The sequence below is a fragment of the Salmo salar genome, chromosome ssa29 (assembly GCF_905237065.1).
Source record: "Salmo salar chromosome ssa29, Ssal_v3.1, whole genome shotgun sequence".
In the NCBI taxonomy this organism is placed as follows: Eukaryota; Metazoa; Chordata; class Actinopteri; order Salmoniformes; family Salmonidae; genus Salmo; species Salmo salar.
Genome location: NC_059470.1, coordinates 3526204 through 3553471, shown reverse-complemented (window position 1 = coordinate 3553471; position 27268 = coordinate 3526204). Strand labels below are relative to the sequence as shown.

General features: G+C 42.2%; 1 protein-coding gene across 1 annotated transcript in view; it reads left to right on the top strand.

Annotated features, from left to right (window-relative positions):
• Positions 1-2541: 2541 nt before the first annotated feature.
• The window catches only part of LOC106590040 (kinesin-1 heavy chain), a 53429-nt gene continuing 28702 nt past the window's right edge, over positions 2542-27268 (top strand). The window contains exon 1 of the mRNA XM_014180536.2: positions 2542-3018. Within this exon, the coding sequence (XP_014036011.1) occupies positions 2893-3018 (126 nt within the window). The 5' untranslated portion in view covers positions 2542-2892. The remainder of the gene's footprint in view (positions 3019-27268) is intronic.

Genomic DNA, 27268 nt, shown 5'->3' with positions numbered 1-27268 from the left:
CTGAGGTAGCGGTAAATGTGAAAGCTGGCCAAATGAAGGGGAAGATTCCCTGTTGGTGATACTCGTCGTTTGGTGCGACGCAGACAGGGTGGCGTGTGTGTGGTGAAACAGAAGTCATTGTCTGTTCTTTTGAATTTTGATGTTGAGTCTTTGCACGACCAAGTGATATAGAAGTTATCCTGTACAACCTTTTGTGCAGAATACATTACACTTATGGGCATGTGGCAGTAGTGTGTAGGATGGAGGTTCCTAGGTGTGAGAAGTGTGCAGAAGGGCACGAGACAAAGGAATGTATAGAATTGTAGAAAGTAGTGTTAATTGTAGCGGTGCCCATGGGGCTGGGGATCAGAAATGTCCCATGCGAGAGAGGCAGGTTGACGTTTCCAGGGTTAGAGTAGTGCAGAAGTGGTCATATGCTGAGGCAGTGAAGATGGTAGAGGAATATGAGGCAAGGGTGAGGGATCCTGAGAGGAGTGGCGTGAGTAGTAGATCTGTACCAGTACAGTAGGATAAGCCAACAACTGATACAGTTGAAGTTGGAAGTTTACATACACCTTAGCTAAATACATTTAACCTCAGTTTATCACAATTCCTGACATTTAATCCTAGTAAAAATTCCCTGTCTTAGGTCAGTTAGGATCACCACTTTATTTTAAGAATGTGAAATGTCAGAATAATAGTAGAGAGAATGATTTATTTCAGCTTTTATTTCTTTCATCACATTCCCAGTGGGTCAGAAGTTTACATACACTCAATTATGTAAAGTTTTCGGTAGCATTGCCTTTAAATTGTTTAACTTGGGTAAAACATTTCAGGTAGCCTTCCACAAGCTTCCCACAATAAGTTGGATGAATTTTGGCCCATTCCTCCTGACAGAGCTGGTGTAACCGAGTCAGGTTTATAGGCCTCCTTGCTCACACGCTTTTTCAGTTCTGCCCACACGTTTTCTATAGGATTGAAGTCAGGGCTTTGTGATGGCCACTCCAATACCTTGACTTTGTTGTTCTTAAGCCATTTTGCCACAACTTTTGAAGTATGCTTGGGGTCATTGTCCATTTGGAAGACCCATTTGCAACCAGGCTTTAACTTCCTGACTGATGTCTTGAGATGTTGCTTCAATATATCCACATAATTGCCTACCTCATGATGCCATCTATTTTGTGAAGTGCACCAGTCCCTCCTGCAGCAAAGCACCCCCACAACATGATGCTGCCACACCCGTACTTCACGGTTGGGATGATGTTCTTTGGCTTGCAAGCCTCCCCCTTTTTCCTCCAAACATGACGATAGTCATTATGGCCAAACAGTTGTATTTTTGTTTCATCAGACCAGAGGACATTTCTCCAAAAAGTACAATCTTTGTCCCCATGTGCAGTTGCAAACCGTAGTCTGGCTTTTTTTATGGCAGTTTTGGAGCAGTGGCTTCTTCCTTGCTGAGCGGCCTTTCAGGATATGTCGATATAGGACTCGTTTTACTGTGGATATAGATACTTTTGTACCTGTTTCCTTCAGCATCTTCACAAGGTCCTTTGCTGTTGTTCTGGGATTGATTTACACTTTTTGCACCAAAGTACGTTCATCTCCAGGAGACAGAACGCATCTCCTTCCTGAACTGTATGAGGGCTGCGTGGTCCCATGGTGTTTATACTTGCGTACTATTGTTTGTACAGATTAACGTGGTACCTTCAGGTATTTGGAAATTGCTCCCAAGGAGGTCTTGTCTGATTTCTTTTGATTTTCCCATGATGTCAAGCAAAGAGGCACTGAGTTGGAAGGTAGGCCTTGAAATACATCCACAGGTACACCTCCAATTGACTCAAATGATGTCAATTAGCCTATCAGAAGTTTAAGCCATGCCATTATTTTCTGGAATTTTCCAAGCTGTTTAAAGACACAGTCAATTTAGTGAATGTAAACTTCTGACCCACTGGAATTGTGACACAATGAATTAAAAGTTAAATAATCTGTCTGTAAACAATTGTTGGAAAAATGACCTGTGTCATGCACAAAGTAGATGTCCTAACCGACTTGCCAAAACTATAGTTTGTTAACAAGAAATTTGTGGAGTGGTTGAAAAATGAGTTTTAATGACTCCAATCTAAGTGTATGTGAACTTCTGACTTCAACTGTATAGGTTTCAGTGAGATTGGATTTTTGGTATTTATAGAAATGGTTATCATCTGTACTGCAGGGATAGAACGTAAGTCACAGAAAATGGAGGTTGTGGTGGCAGCTGCAGAGGTTTTTGGGTGTGCGATATTTTACATCAAAAGAGTTACTGGGTGTGATAAGTGGTCGTGTCCCATCCTTTCAGGTTGTTGGCCTGAGGTAGGATTAAATAGATTTAAATAGTGGTGTAGGGAGGTGTTTTTTTTTTTTTTTTTTAATAATTGAATGTTTTATTTATTTATTTTCTGAGTAGTGTTAGATGGTAGGGTATTTATTTATTTTTTTCAAGCAAAGTATAAGGAAGTTGTACTCCAGTCTAGTAGCTGTCGGTAATGCGACATTTCTTGGATGCCATCCGCCTCATCGAAGAAGTCGCCTACAGAGGTGACGTCAGTGGGTTATTCACAGCCGCATACAGACGGTGTTCCATGGCATAGCAGACACAGGGGTCCCTCCCTACTCGAAGTACAAGTCTAGAGTACAGTAGGTGCGTCAACATGACTTCCACCTTTTCAATGGATGTCCTTTTAAATGTATATTTCTGATGAATAGTCGACTTGCTGCGTTTTCCGAGGAGGGAAGAGATTGACCTAACTCAACCAGCATTCACGGGTGCGGCATCTGTTTGCCTCCGACAGGCACAGAGCGACCCGGCGCTTCTCCTGTTGTAGCACAGCTAGCTAGCAGGATCTTGTCAGTTGTGACTTTCCATCAGCGGCGAAGATGGCGGACCCGGCCGAGTGCACCATCAAAGTGATGTGCCGTTTTAGACCATTGAACAGTTCAGAGGTGGCAAGAGGGGATAAATACATACCAAAGTTTACAGGGGAGGATCAAGTGTCTATCTCGGTAAGTTGGCATTCAAACACGGAAAACATTGGTCTACAAAAACAGCCCCCCTTTGTAATGCTAGCTAGGCTAACTAAACTAAGCATAGCACATGATGCTTGGGCCAGCTAGCTAGCTAAAAGCCACACCAGCCAAGGACACTTTCTGGTTCACTCCTTCGTTGTCATAATAGGTAGCCAGACATTGATTCATATCTCACATTGAAATGTAATCTAATGAGTAACAACACATTTGACGGCAGCAACACCATTGTGTGTCAGCTAGCCAGCTAAATGAACGTTAACCAGACTAGGTAACGTTAGTTACTTTTTGTCTTGTTGGCTAATTAGCTAGAGCTAGCTAACCTAACGTTAGCAAAGTCCACGGCCTACTTTATTCATTGACATGGACACAAAGAAGTATAGCTGGGTAGCTAACGATAACGTTAGCTAGCTTGGTAGGGGATGGCGAAGATTTCTACTGTAGCTAGTTAGCTACAACCAAACCTTTGGCTAACTAGTTAAGTTAATGTTAGATACCAGTCCTAAAGAGTGGTTTTGAAATACTAGATAGTTACTAGCTAGCTAAGGATAACCACGTAGCATATGCCATTGCCTCATTGACAGCTGTCACTTGTTGGGCGTATTGAATGGGGAATGTTTTAGCTAGGCCCAATTCCTTGGTGCAAATTATACTTCTAACGGCCTATTAAGATAAGGGGGCTTTGTAGATTTGTAACAATTTGGGGTGCGGCACTATGATAGAGGACTCGGAGTCAGGTTCTCTATCTCAGTGCTCACTACACTACCTCACCCCTTGGCCTTGTCAAAGGTAAATGACAGCCACCATGACAGCCACCATTACAGTTGGGACAAACTTTATAGACTTCCAAGTTACCAGAAATAACCACAATCAAACCCCAAACACTTCCCTCAATGCTGTAGCCTAATTATGTTCCTTTCGTGAATGATAAACAGTATATCAACAATTGAAGTTGTATTTGTCACATGCACAGTGAAATTTTTATTTTTTTTTATTCCCAAAGAGATGTAGATTGTGGATGAATGGAGGTTGAAACTGGAGGAAGAAGTCCTTGCATCGTAGCTACAGTCGTGTCAAATGTAGAAGCCAAGGGTGTGGCATCTGGTCATGATTACTGGGTAGTTAATGGCGGATTACTCATAAATGAGCATGTTTGTTATGTCATGATGTAGTTTGGAGGAAAACTTTTGGCCCCAAGTATAACACATTGTAATGACCTAGATCATAATTGAAAGTACAAAACAGTTCTCGAACTGACAATTTATTGACTCCAATCTCACAGGCTACTGTCTGGCTGTAGTCTACGCCAAATAAATCCGATAAAACAATCACAGCTACTCAACTCACTGTTGGGACATGAAAAAGGAGAAAACAATGCCAGCACGGTTATATAACATATGTCAAAAGTAGTTCACTGTATAAGAAGTATGGTCCCGGACACAACCCATGTGTCCCACCACATTCATACCTATGAGAGAGTCATATGTTGCCATTGGCACATTCTCTTTTAAAGTATTACTGGGAACAGTTGGATGGATTAGGGGTGTGGTGTTTTTATGGGGGAGGGATATAATGTCATTTGAGTAGGCAGTGAGGACTGTGAACATTTCTTTGTCTAGATTTATTTGAATAGAAGCTCACCACGCTTAGAGTGCATGCATTCAAAGTATTCAGACCCCTTGACTTTTACCACATTTTGTTACGTTACAGCCATATTCTAAAATGGATTAAATCCTTTTTTCCTCGTCAATATACACACACAATACCCCATAATAACAAAGTAAAAACAGGTTTTTAGAAATGTTTGCAAATGTATAAAAATAATAAAACATACATTTTACCTAAGTATTCAGACCCTTTGCTATGAGACTAAATTGAGCTCCCCGGTGCACCCTGTTTTCATTGATCATTCTTGAGATGTTTCTACAAAATTCAATTGATTTGACATGATTTGTTAAGGCACACACCTATAAAGTCCCACAGTCCCATGTCGGAGCAAAAACCAAGCCATGAGGTCGAAGGAATTTTTTGTAGAGCTCCGAGACAGAATTGTTTCGAGGCACAGATCTGGCGAAGGGTACCAAAACATTTCTGCAGCATTGAATGTCCCCAAGAAGTTTGGAACCACCAAGATTCCTACTAGAGCTGGCTGCCTGGCCAAACTGAGCAATCGGGGGAAGAAAGGCCTTGGTCAGGGAGGTGGATGGGATGGGAATCTTTCAGAAGGACAACGATTTCTGCAGCACTCCACCAATCATGCCTTCATGGTAGTGTGACCAGATGGAAGCCACTCCTCAGTAAAAGGCACATGACAGCCCGCTTGTGACAGTTTGCCAAAAGGTACCTTAAGGACTCTGACCATGAAAAACAAGATTCTTTGGCCTGAATGCCAAGCGTTGCATCTGGAGGAAACCTGGCACCATCCCTACGGCGAAGTGGGGTTGCAGCATCGTGCTGTGTGGCTGTTTTTTCAGCGTCAGAGACTGGGATACTAGTCAGGATCGAGGGGAAAGATGAACAGAGCATAGTACAGAGATTGCTCAGGACCTGACTGGGGCAATGGTTCACCTTCCATCAGGACAGCGACCCTAAGCACACAGCCAAGACAATGCAGGAGTAGCTTTGGGACATGTCCTTGAGTGGCCCAGCCAGAGCCCGGACTTGAACCCGATCGAACATCTCTGGAGAGACCTGAAAATAGCTGGGCAGCGACGCTCCCCATCCAACCTGACAGAGCTTGAGAGGAACAGCAGAGAAGAATGGGAGAAACTCCCCAAATGCAGGTGTGCCGAGCTTGTAGCGTCATACCCAAGAAGACTCGAGGCTCTAATCGCTGGCAAAGGTGCTTCAACAAAGTACTGAGTAAAGGGTCTGAATACTTATGTAAATGTGATTATTCCGGGGGGGGGTTTGCACAAAGATTAGATTTTTTTTGTTGCTTTGTCATCATGGGGTGTTGATTTGAGAGGGGGGAAAAAAACAATTAAATCAATTTTAGAAATAAGGCTATAATGTGAAAAGTCAAGGGGTCTGAATACTTTCCAAATGCACCGTACGTCATTTCCTAGTACACCAACACAGACCTCATGGAATGAGGCCCAAATGGGCCCTGATTTAAAAGTAGTGCACTCATAAGGAGCCATTTGGGAATCATACCCAGGCCTCAGAGAATGAGGCTGACTAGTTAGCATTAGCTGGATTCGGAATCCCAGGGTAGGCTGTATAATTTGATGGTATTTTCAAGTGTCTGCCTTTGCATTCATTTGAATAATATTGGCCTCTTTGTTGGTGAGATGTTCAGTTTCGCTGGCTAACATTTGACGTTTTGGTCATTTAGCAGACGATCTTATCCAGAGCGACTTACAGGAGAAATTGGCGTTAAGTGCCTTGCTCAAGGGCACATCCACTGATTTTTCTACCTAATCGGCTCGGGGATTCAAACCAGTAACGTTTCGTTTACTGGCCCAATGTCTTAACCACTAGGCTACCTGCCGCGACCTAACCCCATTGTTACCCATTGTAGCAGGGTATCGGGTGCGGCGGCAGGTAGGCTAGCCGTTAAAACATTGGGCCAGTAACCAAAAGGTCGCTGGTTCGAATACCCAAGCCGACAAGGTGAAAAATCGTTCAACGTGCCCTTGAGCAAGGCACTTAATCCTAATTTGCTCCAGGGAGCCTGCACTGCTATGGCCACACTACAATGACTGTGTGTGTGTATATATATATATATAATGAATGAATGAGAGCTTGCCTAAATCCTTGCATTCCATGCTCAGTCTAGTCAACAACCTGACTTCTCTGCAATGAACAATGGGCTGTGCCTTTCAGAGAACCAGGTACAGAGACAAATTAGCCAGTTTATCTTCCAGTAATGGAGGACAACAGAGAGACTGTGGGCCTATTACTGTGCCACAGTCTAAGAGGTTGGTTGGCTGCAGACATTCGTAGGGTTCTGAACAGTGAAATAGGATGCATCCAAATTGGCACCCTATTCCTTAAATGGTGCACAATTTATGACCATAGGCAGGGGAATAGGGAGCTATTTGGAACGCAGACATAGAAGCCTGAGTAAGTCAGTCTGATGAAGTAATTTCCTTTTATGAGAATGGGCCTGGCGTTCTGTCTACTGTAGCTCTGCCTGAAGCTCCTGGGTATAATTTATAGGCTTTTTGTTCTACCTCTCCTCTCCTCTGTAGAATGGCTCTGTTTTTGTGCCAGCCCAGTGGGTGCAAGTGAAGTTAAGGCTGCTTCCCAAATGCCACCCTATTCCTTGTTTATGTAGTAGTGCACTATGGGCCCTAATCTAGAGCCCTACAATCAACTTTTTCCACTGGTGGCTAAAACTTCTTCAGTTGATGGCACCAGTACACCAATTTTATTTTGCCCCCTGAGCAGCGATAATGACCTGACCTGTGTCCCATAATGTACCTGCATTCCATACAGAACCAGGCTAATAATGTCTAGCCATCTTTTAAAATAGCATGCCCTTTCTGGGCTTGACGTGGCCAGTGGCACACCGGGCTAGTGCCAACCGTCCCGAATGAAAGAATAACGGCCTCTGAAAGCGCATGATGCATGCATAATTAAAATTGTATCTTTAATTTGTGGCCTGAGCAAGTAGCCTATAACAACCTACCCTCCATACACAAATTACATTTTAATGCAACAATATCATATTTGCGTTTTGTTTGCCCAAATCTCTGTGTTATTGTTAATGATTTTGAAGAGTCATTCTACAGTTGTAGGGCCCTAAATAAATCAGTTATCTCTTGGGAACTTTTGTCGGGGTGGATGGTTAAGGGGCCGGAACATAATTATAATACACTGCAAATTGACCACAACTAAGCACAATGAGATTTGTATTTTAGAAAAAATAAATAAATCATAGATGACTACATTGAGACACAATCACATCTTTATTTTTTTTCGGGCTGGGTACTTAATCAGATTCCCTAAATTTAACTTGTTTTTAGCTGGTGAGTTGTAGGTTATTATTTTTTTTTTACCTAAAGATTGGTGGGCCCCCAAAAAATCCCTAGCCCTTTAATTCAATTGCACGCCTATGAAAATACAGTTCGGCCAACTGTTTTTGTACTGTACAGTGTAGAGAAGGTTATTATACATGCAACATGTAAAGTGTTGGTCCCAGGTTTTATGAGCTGAAATAAGATATTCACAAAAAGCTTATTTCTCTCATTGTGTGCACAAGGCTTATTTCTCTCAGTTTAATGTAACTTTGACCAACCGATGCATATCTGTATTCCCAGTCGTATGAAATCCATAGATTAGGGCCTAATGAATTTATTTCAATTGAATGGTTTCCTTATGAACTCAGTAAAATCTTTGAAATTGTTGCGTTTTTTGTTGTTGTTCCACCTAGATTTTAAGTCAGTTACACAGAACCCAAACCGGCTGCGAGTGTGCGCCATCGTGCATAAATTTATTTTGTCCTCCCACACCAAACGCGATCACTACACGCAGGTTAAAATATCAAAACAAACTCTGAACCAATTATACACTGCTCAAAAAACTCCAAGTCAATCACACTTCTGTGAAATCAAACTGTCCACTTAGGAAGCAACACTGATTGACAATAAATTTCACATGCTGTTGTGCAAATGGAATAGACAACAGGTGGAAATTATAGGCAATTAGCAAGACACCCCCAATAAAGGAGTGGTTCTGCAGGTGGTGACCACTGACCACTTCTCAGTTCCTATGCTTCCTGGCTGATGTTTTGGTCACTTTTGAATGCTGGCGGTGCTTTCACTCTAGTGGTAGCATGAGACGGAGTCTACAACCCACACAAGTGGCTCAGGTAGTGCAGCTCATCCAGGATGGCACATCAATGCGAGCTGTGGCAAGAAGGTTTGCTGTGTCTGTCAGCGTAGTGTCCAGAGCATGGAGGCGCTACCAGGAGACCGGCCAGTACATCAGGAGACGTGGAGGAGGCCGTAGGAGGGCAACAACCCAGCAGCAAGACCGCTACCTCCGCCTTTGTGCAAGGAGGAGCAGGAGAAGCACTGCCAGAGCCCTGCGAAATGACCTCCAGCAGGCCACAAATGTGCATGTGTCTGCTCAAATGGTCAGAAACAGACTCAATGAGGGTGGTATGAGGGCCCGACGTCCACAGGTGGGGGTTGTGCTTACAGCCCAACACCGTGCAGGACGTTTGGCATTTGCCAGAGAACACCAAGATTGGCAAATTCGCCACTGGCGCCCTGTGCTCTTCACAGATGAAAGCAGGTTCACACTGAGCACGTGACAGAGTCTGGAGACGCCGTGGAGAACGTTCTGCTGCCTGCAACATCCTCCAGCATGACCGGTTTGGCGGTGGGTCAGTCATGGTGTGGTGTGGCATTTCTTTGGGGGGCCGCACAGCCCTCCATGTACTTGCCAGAGGTAGCCTGACTGCCATTAGGTACCGAGATGAGATCCTCAGACCCCTTGTGAGAACATATGCTGGTGCGGTTGGCCCTGGGTTCCTCCTAATGCAAGACAATGCTAGACCTCATGTGGCTGGAGTGTGTCAGCAGTTCCTGCAAGAGGAAGGCATTGATGCTATGGACTGGCCCGCCCATTCCCCAGACCTGAATCCAATTGAGCACATCATGTCTCGCTCCATCCACCAACGCCACGTTGCACCACAGACTGTCCAGGAGTTGGCGGATGCTTTAGTCCAGGTCTGGGAGGAGATCCCTCAGGAGACCATCCGCCACCTCATCAGGAGCATGTCCAGGCATTGTAGGGAGGTCATACAGGCACGTGGAGGCCACACACACTACTAAATTTAATTTTGAGTGTGACTCCAAATCCAGACCTCCATGGGTTGATAAATTGGATTTCCATTGATTATTTTTGTGTTATTTTGTTGTCAGCACATTCAACTATGTAAAGAAAAAAGTATTTAATAAGATTATTTCTTTCATTCAGATTTAGGATGTGTTGTTTAAGTGTTCCCTTTATTTTTTTGAGCAGTATATTAATTTGGGGACAGGTCGAAAAGCATTAAACATTTATGGCAATTAAGCTAGCTAGCTAGCTTGCACTTGCTAGCTAATTTGTCCTGGGATATAAACATTGAGTTGTTATTTTACCTGAAATGCACAAGGTCCTCTACTCCGCCAATTAATCCACACACAAAACGGTCAACCGAATCGTTTCTAGTCATCTCTCCTCTTTCCAGGCTTCTTCTTCTCTTGACTTTATATTGCTATTGGCAACTTTCATAAATTAGGTGCATTACCGCCACTGACCTCGTTCGTCTTTTAGTCACCCACGTGGGTATAACCAATAAGGAGATGGCACGTGGGTACCTGCTTCTATAAACCAATGAGGAGATGGGAGAGGCAGGACCTACAGTGTGATCTGCTTCAGAAATAGAGCTGATTTTTATTTTAGCTCTTGGCAACGCAGACGCTTGTTGGCGGTGTGGGTGCAATAATTGAATAACAGATGTCTACATTTATTTCGCAGCGCTCGCGCACACAACTTGAGCGGTGTAGTCAGCCTGTTAGGATCACCACTTTATTTTAAGAATGTGAAATGTTGGAATAATAGTAGTGATTTATTTCAGCTTTTACTTCTTTCATCACATTCCCAGTGGGTTAGAAGCTTACATGCACTCAATTAGTATTTGGTAGTATTGCCTTTAAATTGTTTATCTTGGGTCAAATGTTTCGGGTAGCCTTCCACAAGCTTCCCACAATAAGTTGGGTGAATTTTGGCCCATTCCTCCTGACAGAGCTGGTGTAACTGAGTCAGGTTTATTGGCCTCCTTGCTCACACATGCTTTTTCAGTTCTGCCCACAAATTTTGTAAGGGATTGACATCAGGGATTTGTGATGGCCACTCCAATACCTTGACTTTGTTGTCCTTAAGCCATTTCGCCACAACTTTGGAAGTATGCTTGGGGTCATTGTCCATTTGGAAGACCCATTTGCGACCAAGCTTTAACTTCCTGACTGATGTCTTGACATGTTGCTTCAATATATCCACATAATTTCCTACCTCATGATGCCATCTATTTTGTGAAGTACACCACTCACTCCTGCAGCAAAGCACCCTCCCAACATGATGCTGCCACCCCCGTGCTTCACGGTTGGGATGATGTTCTTCGGCTTGCAAGCCTCCCCCTTTTTCCTCCAAACATAACGATAGTCATTATGGCCAAACAGTTCTATTTTTGTTTCATCAGACCAGAGGACTTTTGTCCAAAAAGTACAATCTTTGTCCCCATGTGCAGTTGCAAACCGTAGTCTGGCTTTTTTATGGAGTTTTTGGAGCAGTGACTTCTTCCTTGCTGAGCGGCCTTTCAGGATATGTCGATATAGGACTCGTTTTACTGGGGTTATAGATACTTTTGTACCTGTTTCCTTCAGCATCTTCACAAGGTCCTTTGCTGTTGTTCTGGGATTGATTTGCACTTTTCACACCAAAGTACGTTCAACTCTAGGAGACAGAATGCGTCTCCTTCCTGAGAGGTATGATGGCTGCTTCATCCCATTGTGTTTATACTTGCTTACTATTTTTTTGTACAGATGAACGTGGTACCTTCAGGTATTTGGAAATTTCTCCCAAAAATGAACCAGACTTGTGGAGGTATACCATTTTTTTTACTGAGGTCTTGGCTGATTTTTTTTTCTTCTGATTTTCCCATGATGTCAAGCAACGAGGCACTTAGTTTGAAGGTAGGCCTTGAAATACAGGTACACCTCCAATTGACTCAATTAGCCTAGCCGAAGCTTCTAAAGCCAAGCCATCATTTTCTGGAATTTTCCAAGCTTTTTAAAGGCAGTCAACTTAGTGTATGTAAACTTCTGACCCACTGGAATTGTGATACAGTGAAATATAACTTTTGTCATGCACAAAGTAGATGTCCTAACCGACTTGCCAAAACTATAGTTTTAACAAGAAATTTGTGGAGTGGTTGAAAAACGAGTTTTAATGAATCCATCCTAAGTGTATGTAAACTTCCGACTTCAACTGTATATAACGTAGGTACATTACGTAATGACACTACGTAAAATTTTGCGCTACACCTGCAACACAGCATTCCTAACCTAGCCCACAATGTCTGCTGTGTGGATCAAGCAGTCAAGCAGTCATTTGAAAGAGTAAGAACATTTCAGTAAGACAACTCAAAGGCGAAATCCATTAACGCCATGATTATGGAATTCATTGCCCTTCACAATCAACCGTTCTCTGTGGGTGATGTTGGTTTTCGCGACATGTCGAGTACCGGTACACACTAACGTTATCAAGTGCGCTATTGTTCAGATGTTGCCCTAACTTAGTTACACAGTAATATAGCGTCACTGCTATTAGCTTTGTGACATACTATGGAACGCCGTTTGGGTCTTTTGCGTGTCAAAAAAGATGTACCTGAAATAACACTATTTGACCCGTTAAATAAGCTTTTAATTTGACATGTCAAATAACACAGTTCTATTATAGAATGTTGTGTGTTCTGAATTTGCACGTGCAAGCCATGCGCCACCATTACTATCAGTAGCACTGTCAAAGCTGTACAAAAGTCTGCAAACACTGGTCATGAATGATGTGTTTACAATATCGCGTTGGTAATAAAACATTATTTGTTCTACCGCAACTTCTGGGGTAGCTAGCTTGCTTTAGCTTGGTACCTAGCTAGCACCAATACAACCAGCCTGGAAACAATGACCAGTAGAAACGGCAGTCATTTTCATTATTCTTAGCAATGATTTTGGAATCCTTGTAAGTATTAGCTAGGTAGCCACTTGTTGTTCGCCTATTGAAATTTAACTTCAGTTCATGAAAATAAATAGCTAGCCAGCTACTTTAACCCTTTTGCCCAAAGCTAACGTTATAAGCAGCCAGCCTGCTTCATCTGGCTAGTGAGGCTCGACCTGACCGGGTTATGTGTTGTGAAGCTAGCCACAATAAGGATTAGGCACAATAGTGGAATTTGTCTTCAAAATAAAAGTATCTCATTGACAGTAATGCAAATGAAGACAAATAGTAGAATTATGCCATACTTTTATTTTGAAGGATAACCGCAAAGTCTGTAATTGTGGCTAATCCTTATTGTGGCTAGCTTCGCTTAGATGGGTCGACCACCATTAATCAAATAACCCTAATTTATAAGACAGTTCTTTATAGTTAGCTAGCAAAACAGGAAAACAGGTGTTATTTGACGTTTCTTTTTTGACACGCAAAGACCCGAACGGCATTCCGTAGAAATCCTGTTTAATAATGAAACGACTGAACAAATGAGGTGATACAGCCTGGATTCGAACCAGGGACAGTAGTGACATTGAGATACAGTGCATTAGACCGCTGCGTCCATGTGTGTGTTAACTATTTAACTGTACTAGAATGCTTAAAAGGACGCAATTTTTTTTTATCGGTATCGGGCTTTTCGGCAAGGAAAATATTGAGTATCGGCCGACAATATCATATAGGTGCATCACTCTTAATTTAAATTTAAGTCAATTTGACTTGGATTTAAAAGGAATAGCGCCGAAACTGGTGGAAGGACTTTTTTTTATAGACAAAGTCACTGGTGCTTCCTACTTACATTTTTGCTTGTAAGCAGGAATCAGGAGGATAGAATTATGATCAGATTTCCCAACAGTCTTGAAGGAGTTCCCACATGCTGATTGTGTAATCTTGTCCCACTTCTCTTCAGTGGCTGTGTGACGTTGCTGGATATTGGCAGGAACTGGAACACGGTGTTGTACACGTCGATCCAGAGCATCCCAAACATACTCAATGGGTGACATGTCTGAGTATGCAGATCATGGAAGAACTGGGACATTTTCAGCTTCCAGGAATTGTGTACATATCCTTGACACATGGGGCCGTGCATTATCATACTGAAACATGAGGCGATGGCGGCGGATGAATGGCAAAACAATGGGCTTCGGGATCTCTGCATTCAAATTGACACAGATAAAATGCAATTGTGTTCGCTGTCTGTAGTTTATGCCTGACCATACATAATCCCGCCGCCATATGGGGCAATCTGTTCACTATGTTGACATCCGCAGACCTCTCGCCCACACGACACCATACATGTGGTCTGCGGTGGTGAGGCCAGTTGGACGTACTGCCAAATTCTCTAAAACGAAGTTGGAGGCGGCTTATGGACATTCAATTCTCTGGGAACAGCTCTGGTGGACATTCCTGCAGTCAGCATGCCAATTGCACGCTCCCTCAAAGCTTGAGACATCTGTGGTGTTGTGATAAAACTGCACATTTTAGAGTGCCCTTTTATTTTCCCAGCACAAGGTGGACCTGTGTAATGATCCTTGCTTCTTGATATGCCACACCTGTCAGGTGGATGGATTATCTTGGCAAAGGATGCTAACTAACAAGGATGTAAACATTTGTGGAATATTTGAGAGAAATACTTTTTCTGTGGAATATTTCTGGGATATTTAATTTTGGCTCATGAAACATGGGACCAACACTTTACATGTTTATTTTTGTTCAGAGTAGTTATTTTTGGGGTCAAAGATACTTTTCAGTTTAGTTTTTCAAACGGGTTTGTTAATTTAATATCAGTTTACAAAATAGATTTTCATGATTTAGTTTGTTTACTTTTATATCTTAACCTTTCTACTATAATAATTAAGGGGCATTTACAAATCATAATATAATTTTGCCAGGTAGAGGCCTACTTTGCAGTCCAACATTTTAATTGGGAAGGTTTTTTTGGAAAGCCTTTAGAAATGTTCATTCAAACAGCACATGACTAAATTGTGCGTTGCAAAGACTTCGTAACAAGCTTTTGGGATACCTGGTTTGCATGCCCGTTGCATACCCAAAAAATCTAAACCAGAAACTGTGACCAGCAACAACAACAAAAAATTTGCTGGCACTCTATGACCAAAAAATGTGTGCCGCACTGCCAAGTCAAAGCCAAATGTTTTGGTCGCAGTCTCGAACCCTGTCAAAGTAGCGTACTACATAGGGAGTAGGTTGCCATTTGGGGGACAAAAACCAAGGAAGGTTTCCTAATAGAATGCTGATGACTAGTCTTTGGCTGTTATTTTGGCTGTGCTCACAGGCATATAATCAGTGATCATTGTCAAGGCAGCAGAAGCATTTTGGAAGTGCTCAGTTATGCACATAGCCACAGCAGCACAACACTAAAACTGTGTCTTGATTCTCCTGAAGTTTGTACTTGCCCACTTTCCTAAATGGATTTAAAAGACTTGGATTGGTTAAAGCATTGGCTGGAGGGAGTTTCCATCATTGTTAATCCATGCAAGATAGTGTGCAAGTGCACACTTTGGGGAAAAGGTTGGAGAATAAGGACTCAGACAGATTTTTGATCTAGGTAGCCTAGTCACAGCCTATTGCCAGGGATTCAGATGCATGTACTGTAGTGAATAATTTAGATACTACTCCAACTCCATCAATCCTACACAGAGATGTATTAATGTCAGCAACACACAACTGTCTTTGCACCAAAATAACCTCAATTGTATGCTGTTCGATTGTATAAATAAAAGGACCGCTTCCATAGGTTTTGATTCTGTTTCAGCTACTGTTTAGCTACTCCAGATGTCTCGCCTATGCAATGTTATAGGGGATGCTGTGTCATAAATTTAAAAAAACTCCCTCTGTTATCTGTAGTGATTGATATTGGCTGCTGCTGTCAGATGAACAGCCTGACGTGCTCTGCTGATCTGTTGTCAGTATGTAAATCCTTTTGCATCTTACAGATTCAGAGGGAAGATGCTGATGTTTCCTAGCTGTCTCTGTTCATTACTGCCACAATGAGAAGGGAAAGGCCCATGGGATTATCCCAAATGGCAGCCTATTCTCTATATATTGCAATACTTTTGACCAGAGCCTGTCAAAAGTAGTGCACTCTACAGGAAAATAGGGTGCCATTTGTGAGATGGCCTAGGTCTATACAATGAGTCTACTTCCAATATAGGCTAGTCCATTAGTGGACACAAACCTAATTATGAAAGGCTGTGTTTAATGTTTGGACTGAGTTGGTTTGGTGGTGAATAAGGTATACCGCTGTGTTTCTCATTGACCTGGTGGATGGCTAATGGCATCTCTTGTGCCTGTTTGAATACAGTGCATTTGGGAAGTATTCAGACGAGGTCGACCGATTTATTGGGATGGCCGATTTAATTAGGGCCGATTTCAAGTTTTCATAACAATTGGTAATCGGTATTTTTGGACACCGATGACATTTTTTTTAACACCTTTATTTAACTAGGCAAGTCGGTTAAGAACACATTCTTATTTTCAATGACGGTCTAGGAACGGTGGGTTAACTGCCTTGTTCAGGGGCAGAACGACAGATTTTTACTTTGTCAGCTCGGGGATTCAATCTTGCAACCTTACGGTTAACTAGTCCAACGCTCTAACCACCCGCTTTACATTGCACTCCACGAGGAGCCGGCCTGTAACGCGAATGCAGTAAGAAGCCAAGGTAAGTTGCTAGCTAGCATTAAACTTATCTATATAAAAAAACAATCATTCATAATCAGTAGTTAACTACACATGGTTGATATTACTAATTTATCTAGCCTGTCCTGCGTTGCATATGATCGATGCGGCGCGCATTCGCGGAAAAGGACTCATTAGTTAGGTACACGTTGGAGCATAAACATCAATGTCTTTCTTAAAATCAATACACAAGTATATACACTGCTCAAAAAAATAAAGGGAACACTTAAACAACACATCCTAGATCTGAATGAAAGAAATAATCTTATTAAATACTTTTTTCTTTACATAGTTGAATGTGCTGACAACAAAATCACACAAAAATAATCAATGGAAATCCAATTTATCAACCCATGAAGGTCTGGATTTGGAGTCACACTCAAAATTAAAGTGGAAAACCACACTACAGGCTGATCCAACTTTGATGTAATGTCCTTAAAACAAGTCAAAATGAGGCTCAGTAGTGTGTGTGTGGCCTCCACGTGCCTGTATGACCTCCCTACAACGCCTGGGCATGCTCCTGATGAGGTGGCGGGTTGGTCTCCTGAGGGATCTCCTCCCAGACCTGGACTAAAGCATCCGCCAACTCCTGGACAGTCTGTGGTGCAACGTGGCGTTGGTGGATGGAGCGAGACATGATGTCCCAGATGTGCTCAATTGGATTCAGGTCTGGGGAACGGGCGGGCCAGTCCATAGCATCAATGCCTTCCTCTTGCAGGAACTGCTGACACACTCCAGCCACATAAGGTCTAGCATTGTCTTGCATTAGGAGGAACCCAGGGCCAACCGCACCAGCATATGGTCTCACAAGGGGTCTGAGGATCTCATCTCGGTACCAAATGGCAGTCAGGCTACCTCTGGCGAGCACATGGAGGGCTGTGCGGCCCCCCAAAGAAATGCCACCCCACACCATGACTGACCCACCGCCAAACCAGTCATGCTGGAGGATGTTGCAGGCAGCAGAACGTTCTCCACGGCGTCTCCAGACTCTGTCACGTCTGTCACGTGCTCAGTGTGAACCTGCTTTCATCTGTGAAGAGCACAGGGTGCCAGTGGCGAATTTTCCAATCTTGGTGTTCTCTGGCAAATGCCAAACGTCCTGCACGGTGTTGGGCTGTAAGCACAACCCCCACCTGTGGACGTCGGGCCCTCATACCACCCTCATGGAGTCTGTTTCTGACCGTTTGAGCAGACACATGCACATTTGTGGCCTGCTGGAGGTCATTTTGCAGGGCTCTGGCAGTGCTCCTCCTTGCACAAAGGCGGAGGTAGCGGTCCTGCTGCTGGGTTGTTGCCCTCCTACGGCCTCCTCCACGTCTCCTGATGTACTGGCCTGTCTCCTGGTAGCGCCTCCATGCTCTGGACAGTACGCTGACAGACACAGCAAACCTTCTTGCCACAGCTCGCATTGATGTGCCATCCTGGATGAGCTGCACTACCTGAGCCACTTGTGTGGGTTGTAGACTCCGTCTCATGCTACCACTAGAGTGAAAGCACCGCCAGCATTCAAAAGTGACCAAAACATCAGCCAGGAAGCATAGGAACTGAGAAGTGGTCTGTGGTCACCACCTGCTGAACCACTCCTTTATTGGGGGTGTCTTGCTTATTGCCTATAATTTCCACCTGTTGTCTATTCCATTTGCACAACAGCATGTGACATTTATTGTCAATCGGTGTTGCTTCCTAAGTGGACAGTTTGATTTCACAGACGTGTCATTGACTTGGAGTTACATTGTGTTGTTTAAGTGTTCCCTTTTATTTTTTTGAGCAGTATATTTTTAAACCTGCATATTTAGTTAATATTGCCTGCTAACATGAATTTCTTTTAACTAGGGAAAATGTGTCGCAACAGAGTCGGGATATATGCAGCAGTTTGGGCCACCTGGCTCGTTGCGAACTGTGTGAAGACTTTCTTCCTAACAAAGACGGCCAACTTCGCCAAACGTGGGATGATTTAACAAAAGCGCATTTGCGAAAAAAGCACAATCGTTGCACGACTGTACCTAACGATAAACATCAATGCCTTTCTTAAAATCAATACACAGAAGTATATATTTTTAAACCTGCATATTTAGCTAAAAGAAATCTAGGTTAGCAGGCAATATTAACCAGGGGAAATTGTGTCACTTCTCTTCCATTCATTGCACGCAGAGTCAGGGTATATGCAACAGTTTGGGCCGCCTGGCTCGTTGCGAACTAATTTGACAGAATTTTACGTAATTATGACATAACATTGAAGGTTGTGCAATGTAACAGGAATATTTAGACTTAGGGATGCCACCCGTTAGATAAAATACGGAACGGTTCCGTATTTCACTGAAAGAAAACGGTTTGTTTTCGAGAGTTTCCGGATTCGACCATATTAATGACCTAAGTCTCTCATATTTCTGTGTTTTTATTATATTATAATTAAGTCTATGATTTGATAGAGCAATCTGACTCAGCGGTAGTAGGCACCAGCAGGCTCATAAGCATTCATTCAAACAGCACTTTCGTGCGTTTTGCCAGCAGCTCTTCGCAATGCTTCAAGCATTGCGCTGTTTATGACTTCATGCCTATCAACTCCCAAGATTAGGCTGGTGTAACCGATGTGAAATGGCTAGCTAGTTAGCGGGGTGCCGGCTAATAGCGTTTCAAACGTCACTCGCTCTGAGACTTGGAGTGGTTGTTCCCCTTGCTCTGCATGGGTAACGCTGCTTCGAGGGTGGCTGTTTTCGATGTGTTCCTGGTTTGAGCCCAGGTAGGAGCAAGGAGAGGGACGGAAGCTTTACTCTTACACTGGCAATACTAAAGCGCCTATAAGAACATCCAATAGTCAAAGGTGTATGAAATACAAATCGTATAGAGAGAAATAGTCCTATAATTCCTATAATATACCTACAACCTGAAACTTCTTACCTGGGAATATTGAAGACTCATGTTACGTTCATATGTTCTCATGTTCTGAGCACGGAACTAAAACGTTAGCTTTTTTACATGGCACATATTGCAATTTTACTTTCTTCTACAACGCTTTGTTTTTGCATTATTTAAACCAAATTGAACGCGTTTCATTATTTATTTGAGGCTAAATTGATTTTATTGATGTATTATATTAAGTTAAAATAAGTGTTCATTCAGTATTGTTGTAATTGTCATTATTACAAATTTAAAAAAATCGTCGGCTTTTAATCGGTATCGGCTTTTTTTGGTCCTCCAATAATTGGTATCGGCGTTGAAAAATAATCGGTCGACCTCTAATTCAGACCCCTTCACTTTTTCCACCTTTTTGTTACATTACAGCCTTATTCTAAACTTGATCCCCCCCCCTCAATCTACACACAATACCCCACAATGACAAAGCAAAAATAGGTTTTGACGTTTTTGCAAATTTACTGCAAATGAAAAAACAGATCCGTCATTTACATAAGTATTCAGACCATTTGCTATGAAACTTGAAATTGAGCTCTGGTGCATTCTGTGTCTATTGGTCATCCTTGATGTTTCTACAACTTGGAGTCCACTTGGGGTAAGTTCAATTGATAGGTGTTTGTGTGCCTTTCCAAGTCATGTCCTGTCTATATAAGGTCCCACAGTTGACAGTGCATGTCAGAGCAAAAACCAAGCCATGAGGTCGAAGGAGCTCTGAGACCGGATTGTGTCGAGGCACAGATCTGGGGAAGGGTACTAAACATTTCTGCAGTGTTGAGTCCCCAAGAACATAGTGGCCTCCATCATTCTTAAATGGAATAAGTTTGGAAACACCAGGACTCTTCCTAGAGCTGGCCAAACTGAGCAATCGAGGGAGAAGGGCCTTGGTCAGGGATGGGACCAAGAACCCAATGGTCACACTGCCAGAGCTCCAGAGTTCCTCTGTGGAAATGGGAGAATCTTTCAGAAGGACAACCATCTCAGCAGCACTCCACCAATCAGGCCTATATGGTAGAGTGACCAGACGGAAGCCACTCCTCAGTAAAAGGCACATGACAGCCCGCTTGTGACAGTTTGCCAAATGGGATGATTTCACTGAACAACAAAAGGGAATATTGAATGATCCCCAATAATACATAGCATCTCCCAAAAACGTTTGACAGTCTAGAATATAAAGCTTTGGTTGTCTTCCTCTCAGGTTTCCATGTCTTCTCTCTGGACCTCGTCAATGTCCAGACTCTTAGGCCTCATCTTCACTGTCACTTTCCAACCTTGTTGAGCATGGCTCGTTGTCAGGCTCAAAAAGCAGAGTCTGAACATCAGACAGGATGGCATTGTCGACCCTCAATCCGTGCAATGACTACTGTTACTGGTTTCAGGCTATTTACCACTCATCCAGGAGGATCGTCTTGATGGGCTGTCCATATCGGCAGACTGTGATATGGCCATTTCTTGGAGAGATTCCTTCCCCTCCAGGAGACTGTCAAACATGATGATGACAACACCACCCCCACGGGTGTTGCTGGGCAGCTTCAATGTGGTTCTCTTATTCTTCTCACTTTGCTTGGTGAGGTAGATTGCTGCTATAACTTGATGACCCTTCACATACCTAACCATTTCCTTGGCTCTCTTGTAGTGTATCCATTGTTTTCAGTGCCATGATGTCCTTGAGGAGCAGATTCAATGCATGAGCAGCATAGCCAATGGGTGTGATGTGAGGGTTAGAACAAGCAGCCTTCATGTTCACAGCGTTGTCTGTCACCAGTGCATATCCTTTCTGTGGTCCAAGGGCATTGATGACTGCCTTCAGCTCATCTGCAATATAGAGGCCGGTGTGTCTGTGCTCTTGTAGAATACTGGTGGAGATGTAGTTAATTATTCCTTGCCCACGAACATTCGGCTACCCATCAGAGATAATTGCAATACAGTCTGCTTTCTCTATGATTTGCTTGACATTCACTTGAACTCTGTTGAACTCTGCATCCAGCAAATGAGTAGATAAAGCATGTCTGGTTGGAGGGGTGTATGCTGGACGAAGAACATTCAGATATCTCTTCCAATACGCATTGCCTGTGAGCATCAAAGGTGAACTCGTTGCATACACAGCTCGAGCAAGACATTCATCAGCATTTCTCTGGCTACGTTCCTCCACTGAGTCCAAAAAAATCTTCTGATTCCAGGAGGACCGTGAGCTGTTGCTATCGATAAGGTGTCTACTTCTATTCAAGGTGAAAATTATGAATTTGAGGGACTTTTGTCATTGGATGCTTGTTGTGAGCACTGAGGGGACATTATGCACTTGGCCAGATGATTCTGCATCTTTGCGTTCTTCACATATGATTTGTCACAGAATTTGCAAATGTACACAGCTTTTCCTTCTACCTTAGCTGCAATGAAATGTCTCCACACATCAGTTAGTGCCCGTGGCATTTTCCTGTAAATTTTTTTTGTGTGTAAAAAAAAAAAAAATTATAATAATAATAATAAAAAAATATAATACTATTCCATGTACAGATAAATAGTTAAGCCGCTAGATTAAACAACTCCTTTGTAAGAAATGTTTTAAAATGATGTATGGAAACAGGTGAATAAACACTCCTCAGAAGGGTCAAGCAAGCTAAAACCCACATGGTAGCAAACTAACTAGCAGAAATTGTTAACCTCTATGGGCTATGTGGGACGCAAGCGTCCCACCCCTGGTACACCCAATCAACAACAGGTGAAATATCAAGACCGCCAAATTTGAAAACAATTAAATGTCATAATTCAAATTTCTCAAACATACAACTGTCTTACACCCTTTGAGAGATAAACATCTCCTTAATCTAACCACGTTGTCCGATTTCAAAAAGGCTTTACAGCAAAAGCATAAAGTTAGATTATGTTAGGAGAGTACATTGACAATAGCTGTGTAATGTTTTGTCAATTCAAAGACAGGCGTCACCAGAAGCAGAAAACCAGCTAAAATGATGCACTAACCTTTTACAATCTCATCAGATGACACTCCTAGGACATTATGTTAGACAATGCATGCGTTTTTTGTTCTATCAAGTTCATATTTATATCCAAAAACAGCGTTTTACTATGGCGTTGATGTTGAGGAAATCTTTTCCCTCCAATAACCGCCAGTCAAGCAGCACAACAAATTAAATAATTACTATTCGAAAACATTGGTAAAATATTATATTGTCATTCAAAGAATTATAGATTTACATCTCTTGAACGCAACCGGATTGCCAGATTTAAAAATAACCTTACTGGGAAATCACACTTTGCAATAATCTGAGGACTGCGCCCAGAAAAATACGCTTTGCGATACAGACTAACCGCCATGTTGGAGAGATCTAAAATCGAAAATACTATGTAAATAATCCATTACCTTTGATTCTCTTCATCAGATGTCACTTCCAGTAATCCCAGGTCCATAACAAATGTAGTTTTGTTCGAAAAAGCTCATAATTTATGTCCAAAAAGCTCTGTGTTAGCCCATGATCTATGCCAGCCGGACTTCTCGTCATGAACGAGGGGGAAAAAAATATTTACGTTCGTTCAAACATGTCAAACGTTGTATAGCATAAATCATTAGTGCCTTTTTTAACCAGAACATGAATCATATTCAAGGCGGACGTTTGCATTCTCTTTTAAAACGTTTTGGAACGAGAGTACCAAACATGAACTCGCGCGCCAGAGCCTAATCGGCCACCACCGTTCCAAGGCTCTTGTTCGTTCAGTTCTCACAGTATAAGACTCAAAACACTTTCTAAAGACTGGTGACATCTAGTGGAAGCAATAGGAAGTACTCAAAAATTAATAAGCCCCTGTGTTTCAATGGCATAGGCTTAAAGGTAATTCAACACATCAGGTATCCACTTCCTGTCAGAATTTGTCTCAGGGTTTTGACTGCCATATGAGTTCTGTTATACTTACAGACACCATTCAAACAGTTTTAGAAAATTCTGTGTTTTCTATCCAAACCTGAACAATAATATGCATATTCTAGCTTCTGAGTTGGTGTAGGAGGCAGTTAAAAATGGGCACATATTTTTTTCACAATTCTCAATACTGCCCCCTAGCCCCAAGAGGTTTTAACAAGTTAGAAATGATTTAAACACACTTTGCTGTAGGCTACTATTTACTAGTTAACAAAAACATGTATGTGATATAAAATATATTCACCCCACCTAGTATTGTTCAAAACTTACCAGAAAGCATGTAGTCCTTGGCTCAGACAGTATAGTAGTGTGGGCTCAATAACATCTCATTAGTGTGCAAGGTCTTGAGAATCAGCTGTGCACTGTGCATGCAGAGGATTGCAATTCTATTGAATTGGGGATAGTTGAACCAAAATATTCCACAAGACCTAGAAATGCCTTGTGTACCCCACAATGGTTCACTGCTTAAACTTCAGCGACCTATCATTTAAAGAGTAGCCTGTATGTAAAAATGAATAAGAAACAAAGGGGAAGAGCCCATAACATTTAATAGGCTCTCCCAACTCAAATAATATTAGGCTGTAAGAAAACAGAATGGCTTAACTGTCTCAGCTTCTAAAGCAGGCTGTCCTAAACAGTAAGGGTTAAACGCTGGAAATTAAAAGTATTCCAAAAGCCTTGTATAAATACATAAAGGATCAGCACATTTTATTCTAATATTTTGACTAACCCACACTTGGGTAGCCTATATGTAATTGCCGTAAAACATTGAAAATCTGTATTCTGAAGCCTACTAAAAGTGGGAATGAGGAAAGCAGGCTATACTGTTTTTTTCCAGATTGAATAATTATTTAATCATCCTTTGATCTGGAAGGTGTTGTAATTTCAATGGAGCGCAGGATGGATTCGGCAACATGTACAGAATCCAAGATGTGCATTTTGCTCTCATGGGTGACCTGCAGCTTCGCAGGGAACATCAGGGTATATGTCGTTTTTGGCTGCCAGTTCTTTCTTGATCATGTTGTAATCTTTCCTCTTCCGCAAAAGCTCTGCAGAATAGTCATTAAAGATAGATATGCGGTTGTCTTTGTAGAATAGTTGTCCCTTGGTTCTAGACAGCTGCATTATATCCTGTTTCGTTGAGAAGGCGCACGATGACAGCGCTGGCCTCTGTCCTTCGCTCCGGGCCTGCTCTGGGCTTCAGGTGTGCGGTTCTGTGGGCCCCCTCTATGACCAAAGGTGTTGCAGTATCGATTTCCAAGATCTCCCTCAGAATCTTGTCCACAAATGTATACATTTTCTGCCCCCTTTCTGCATTGGTTTCGACCCCAAAAATGATATTACGACGTGAAAAGTTTTCCAACAATTCTCCCTTTTGCAATTGCTATACCTGGCCCATCACGTAGCTAATAGCCTGGTCTTGTATTCACTTTTCGTCGTGTTCCTCATTCTTCTTTTCAATGTGGGTCATCCGTTTATCATTTTTCTCTCGAGTAGTCTTAATGCCATCAATAGAGATTTGCATTTTGCCGAGTGAGGTGGCTGTTTCTCGTCAAAATAATTTCAATTCTACCATGAGATGAACCTCCCATCACTGTTTTGGCTGTGATGGCAGCCTCTACCACATCGTGGAGTTGGGCTCGGTGATCGACTTAATTCACCGTGTTTACCTTCGATACCATCTTTCACTTGAATATTTATCCTTACTCATTGCCAGTCCAGTTTAGGTCAAGTATGTACTTATAACTCAAAGTTTAATTTAGTCAAATTGTCAGAGCTTGATCAGCACGCAGCCTTTCCCCAGAATTCCATGCAGGAAGTCCATTTTTTTAAATTTTTATACATTTACAAAAATGTTGTTGCTCATTATGGGGTATTGTGTAGATTTATGAGGAAAACCCCCAAATGTAATCCATTTTAGAATAAGGCTGTAAAATAACAAAATGTGGGAAAAGTAAAGGGGTCCGAATGCACTGTACCTGTTTTTTTTTTTTTTCATTTTTTGGTTGATTTTGTTTATTCTAGAATAATGGTAAAGTATTAAAATGGAGGTCCGGTGTCATATATATATATATATATATATATATATATATAACATTTTAATTAGACCTGGCTATTAGGCCTATACAGTATACACACCACCACGGGGGGGGAAAAAAAAATGTATGAAATGTACGCATTCACTACTGTAAGTCGCTCTGGATAAGAGCGTCTGCTAAATGACTAAAATGTAAATGTATAATAAGCTAGGCTGTATCAGTAGGCCTATGTAACCTCAGATAAAAGGGCTCAAGTAAATGTAGGGAGATATGGCAAAAATGTATCACAATATTTTGACAGCTTTATGTTTTTGAAGAAAAGTAATAAAATGCTTTGAGTAGTGCATGTCCCTAGCGTGGCAACACATACATTCTAAGTGATTTCAATGGGGCTTTCTCCCATCTTTTAAGGTTTCCCAGTCAAAATGTGGCCTGCCGGTTCGCACATGAGGTTTTTTGGGGGGCTATTTGCTCACACATTTTCCTGAGACAAGTCAAAGTTTGGTAACCCAAGTCTAAGCCCCTTCGTCGGTGATTGGTCAACTGTACTACTACTAGTAGGGATTATTCAATGAGGTGTTTGTCATCAACAAGAGACAATTTTTCATGCAAGTTTTCACTTGAGAAATACTGCACCAAACAGCTTAGTTGGATGTAAAATTCCAAGACTAAGATCTTGGCAAAAGGTCAAATTAATTACAGATTTCTTGAATAATCTTCGGACTATTCTGACTCACTTTTGAAGAACTGGTGCTACGGCGTATCGAGCAGCAATATTATGGTTTGTCCTTGTTTTTCATGCAATCTTTTAAGGGAGTATGCGAGGCACATGCATTCGCTTCGCCTAGCCAAGTAATGCTAGGAGCAAACCGAAACTAGTGTGCGAGCGCCTTTTTATACTGTTCACTCCAACTTCAACCCCCCCCCCTTCCAAATGTAGCATTTTCATGAAATTCTGCATTTCCTGCCCTCGTTTTATCATTTCCACACTGCATCATATGGGTGAGAATGTAGGTCAAATTGCAATTTTGACTTGCGATTTAGATCAAAGGACTTATGTGAACTATTAGATCAGAGAAATATAATTATGTTCAAATTTCTATTGTTAGAATATAGTGGGCAGCACTTTGACTACATTGTTTGACATGACCGGGTAGGAACCAAAGTGTTGACCAGGGGACTCTAATTAGATGTTACATTACATGTTTTCCGTAGCTAACCCATTCAGGCTTCACCTATCCCTCTGATTATACAAGATATCGTTGCAACATGCTTATTTAGGCATACACGAGCACTGGTATCAGGCTGTATTAGCTAGCTACATTTGCTCTGACTCTTGTACAGTTGAACTAGCTAGCCAGCTAAAAAGCAAATAGCTTTAACGTCTAACACAATTTATTTTAGCTACAACCTGCGAAGACAAACTTGCAGTTTGCAGACAGTAAGATACACTATTTGCTTGTGGATTTATATTAAGAAGCAAAGTAGAAAGCAGCATTGTTGTGACCCACATCTTGTGAATGGCAACTTGTCGGCAAGTGCTCGTGACTCCGTGGTCACACAACTGCTCTCCCTGAGTGACGGGGCAGGGCTTGGTGTGGAAAGTAGAAGAGGGGAGAAGGATGGTTCAAGTAGCAAACACAAAAATGGACGTTACACTTGGCAGATTGGCGTGTCACATTTAACAAACCAAACATTGAAATACCGTAGGGCTGTTGATTGGTCTAAATTTGTATGTATTTTTCCATGTATCAACACGCTATGTTTGAATATTGAGCTTGTCTGATGCCCTCCCCTTCTGCTGCTGTCCTTTGCAGGTTCTTCCATTATGCTCCTGAAGTTGCCGGCAAATTTTTCAATTCGGAGTGCCAAGTTATCGTACCATTTCTA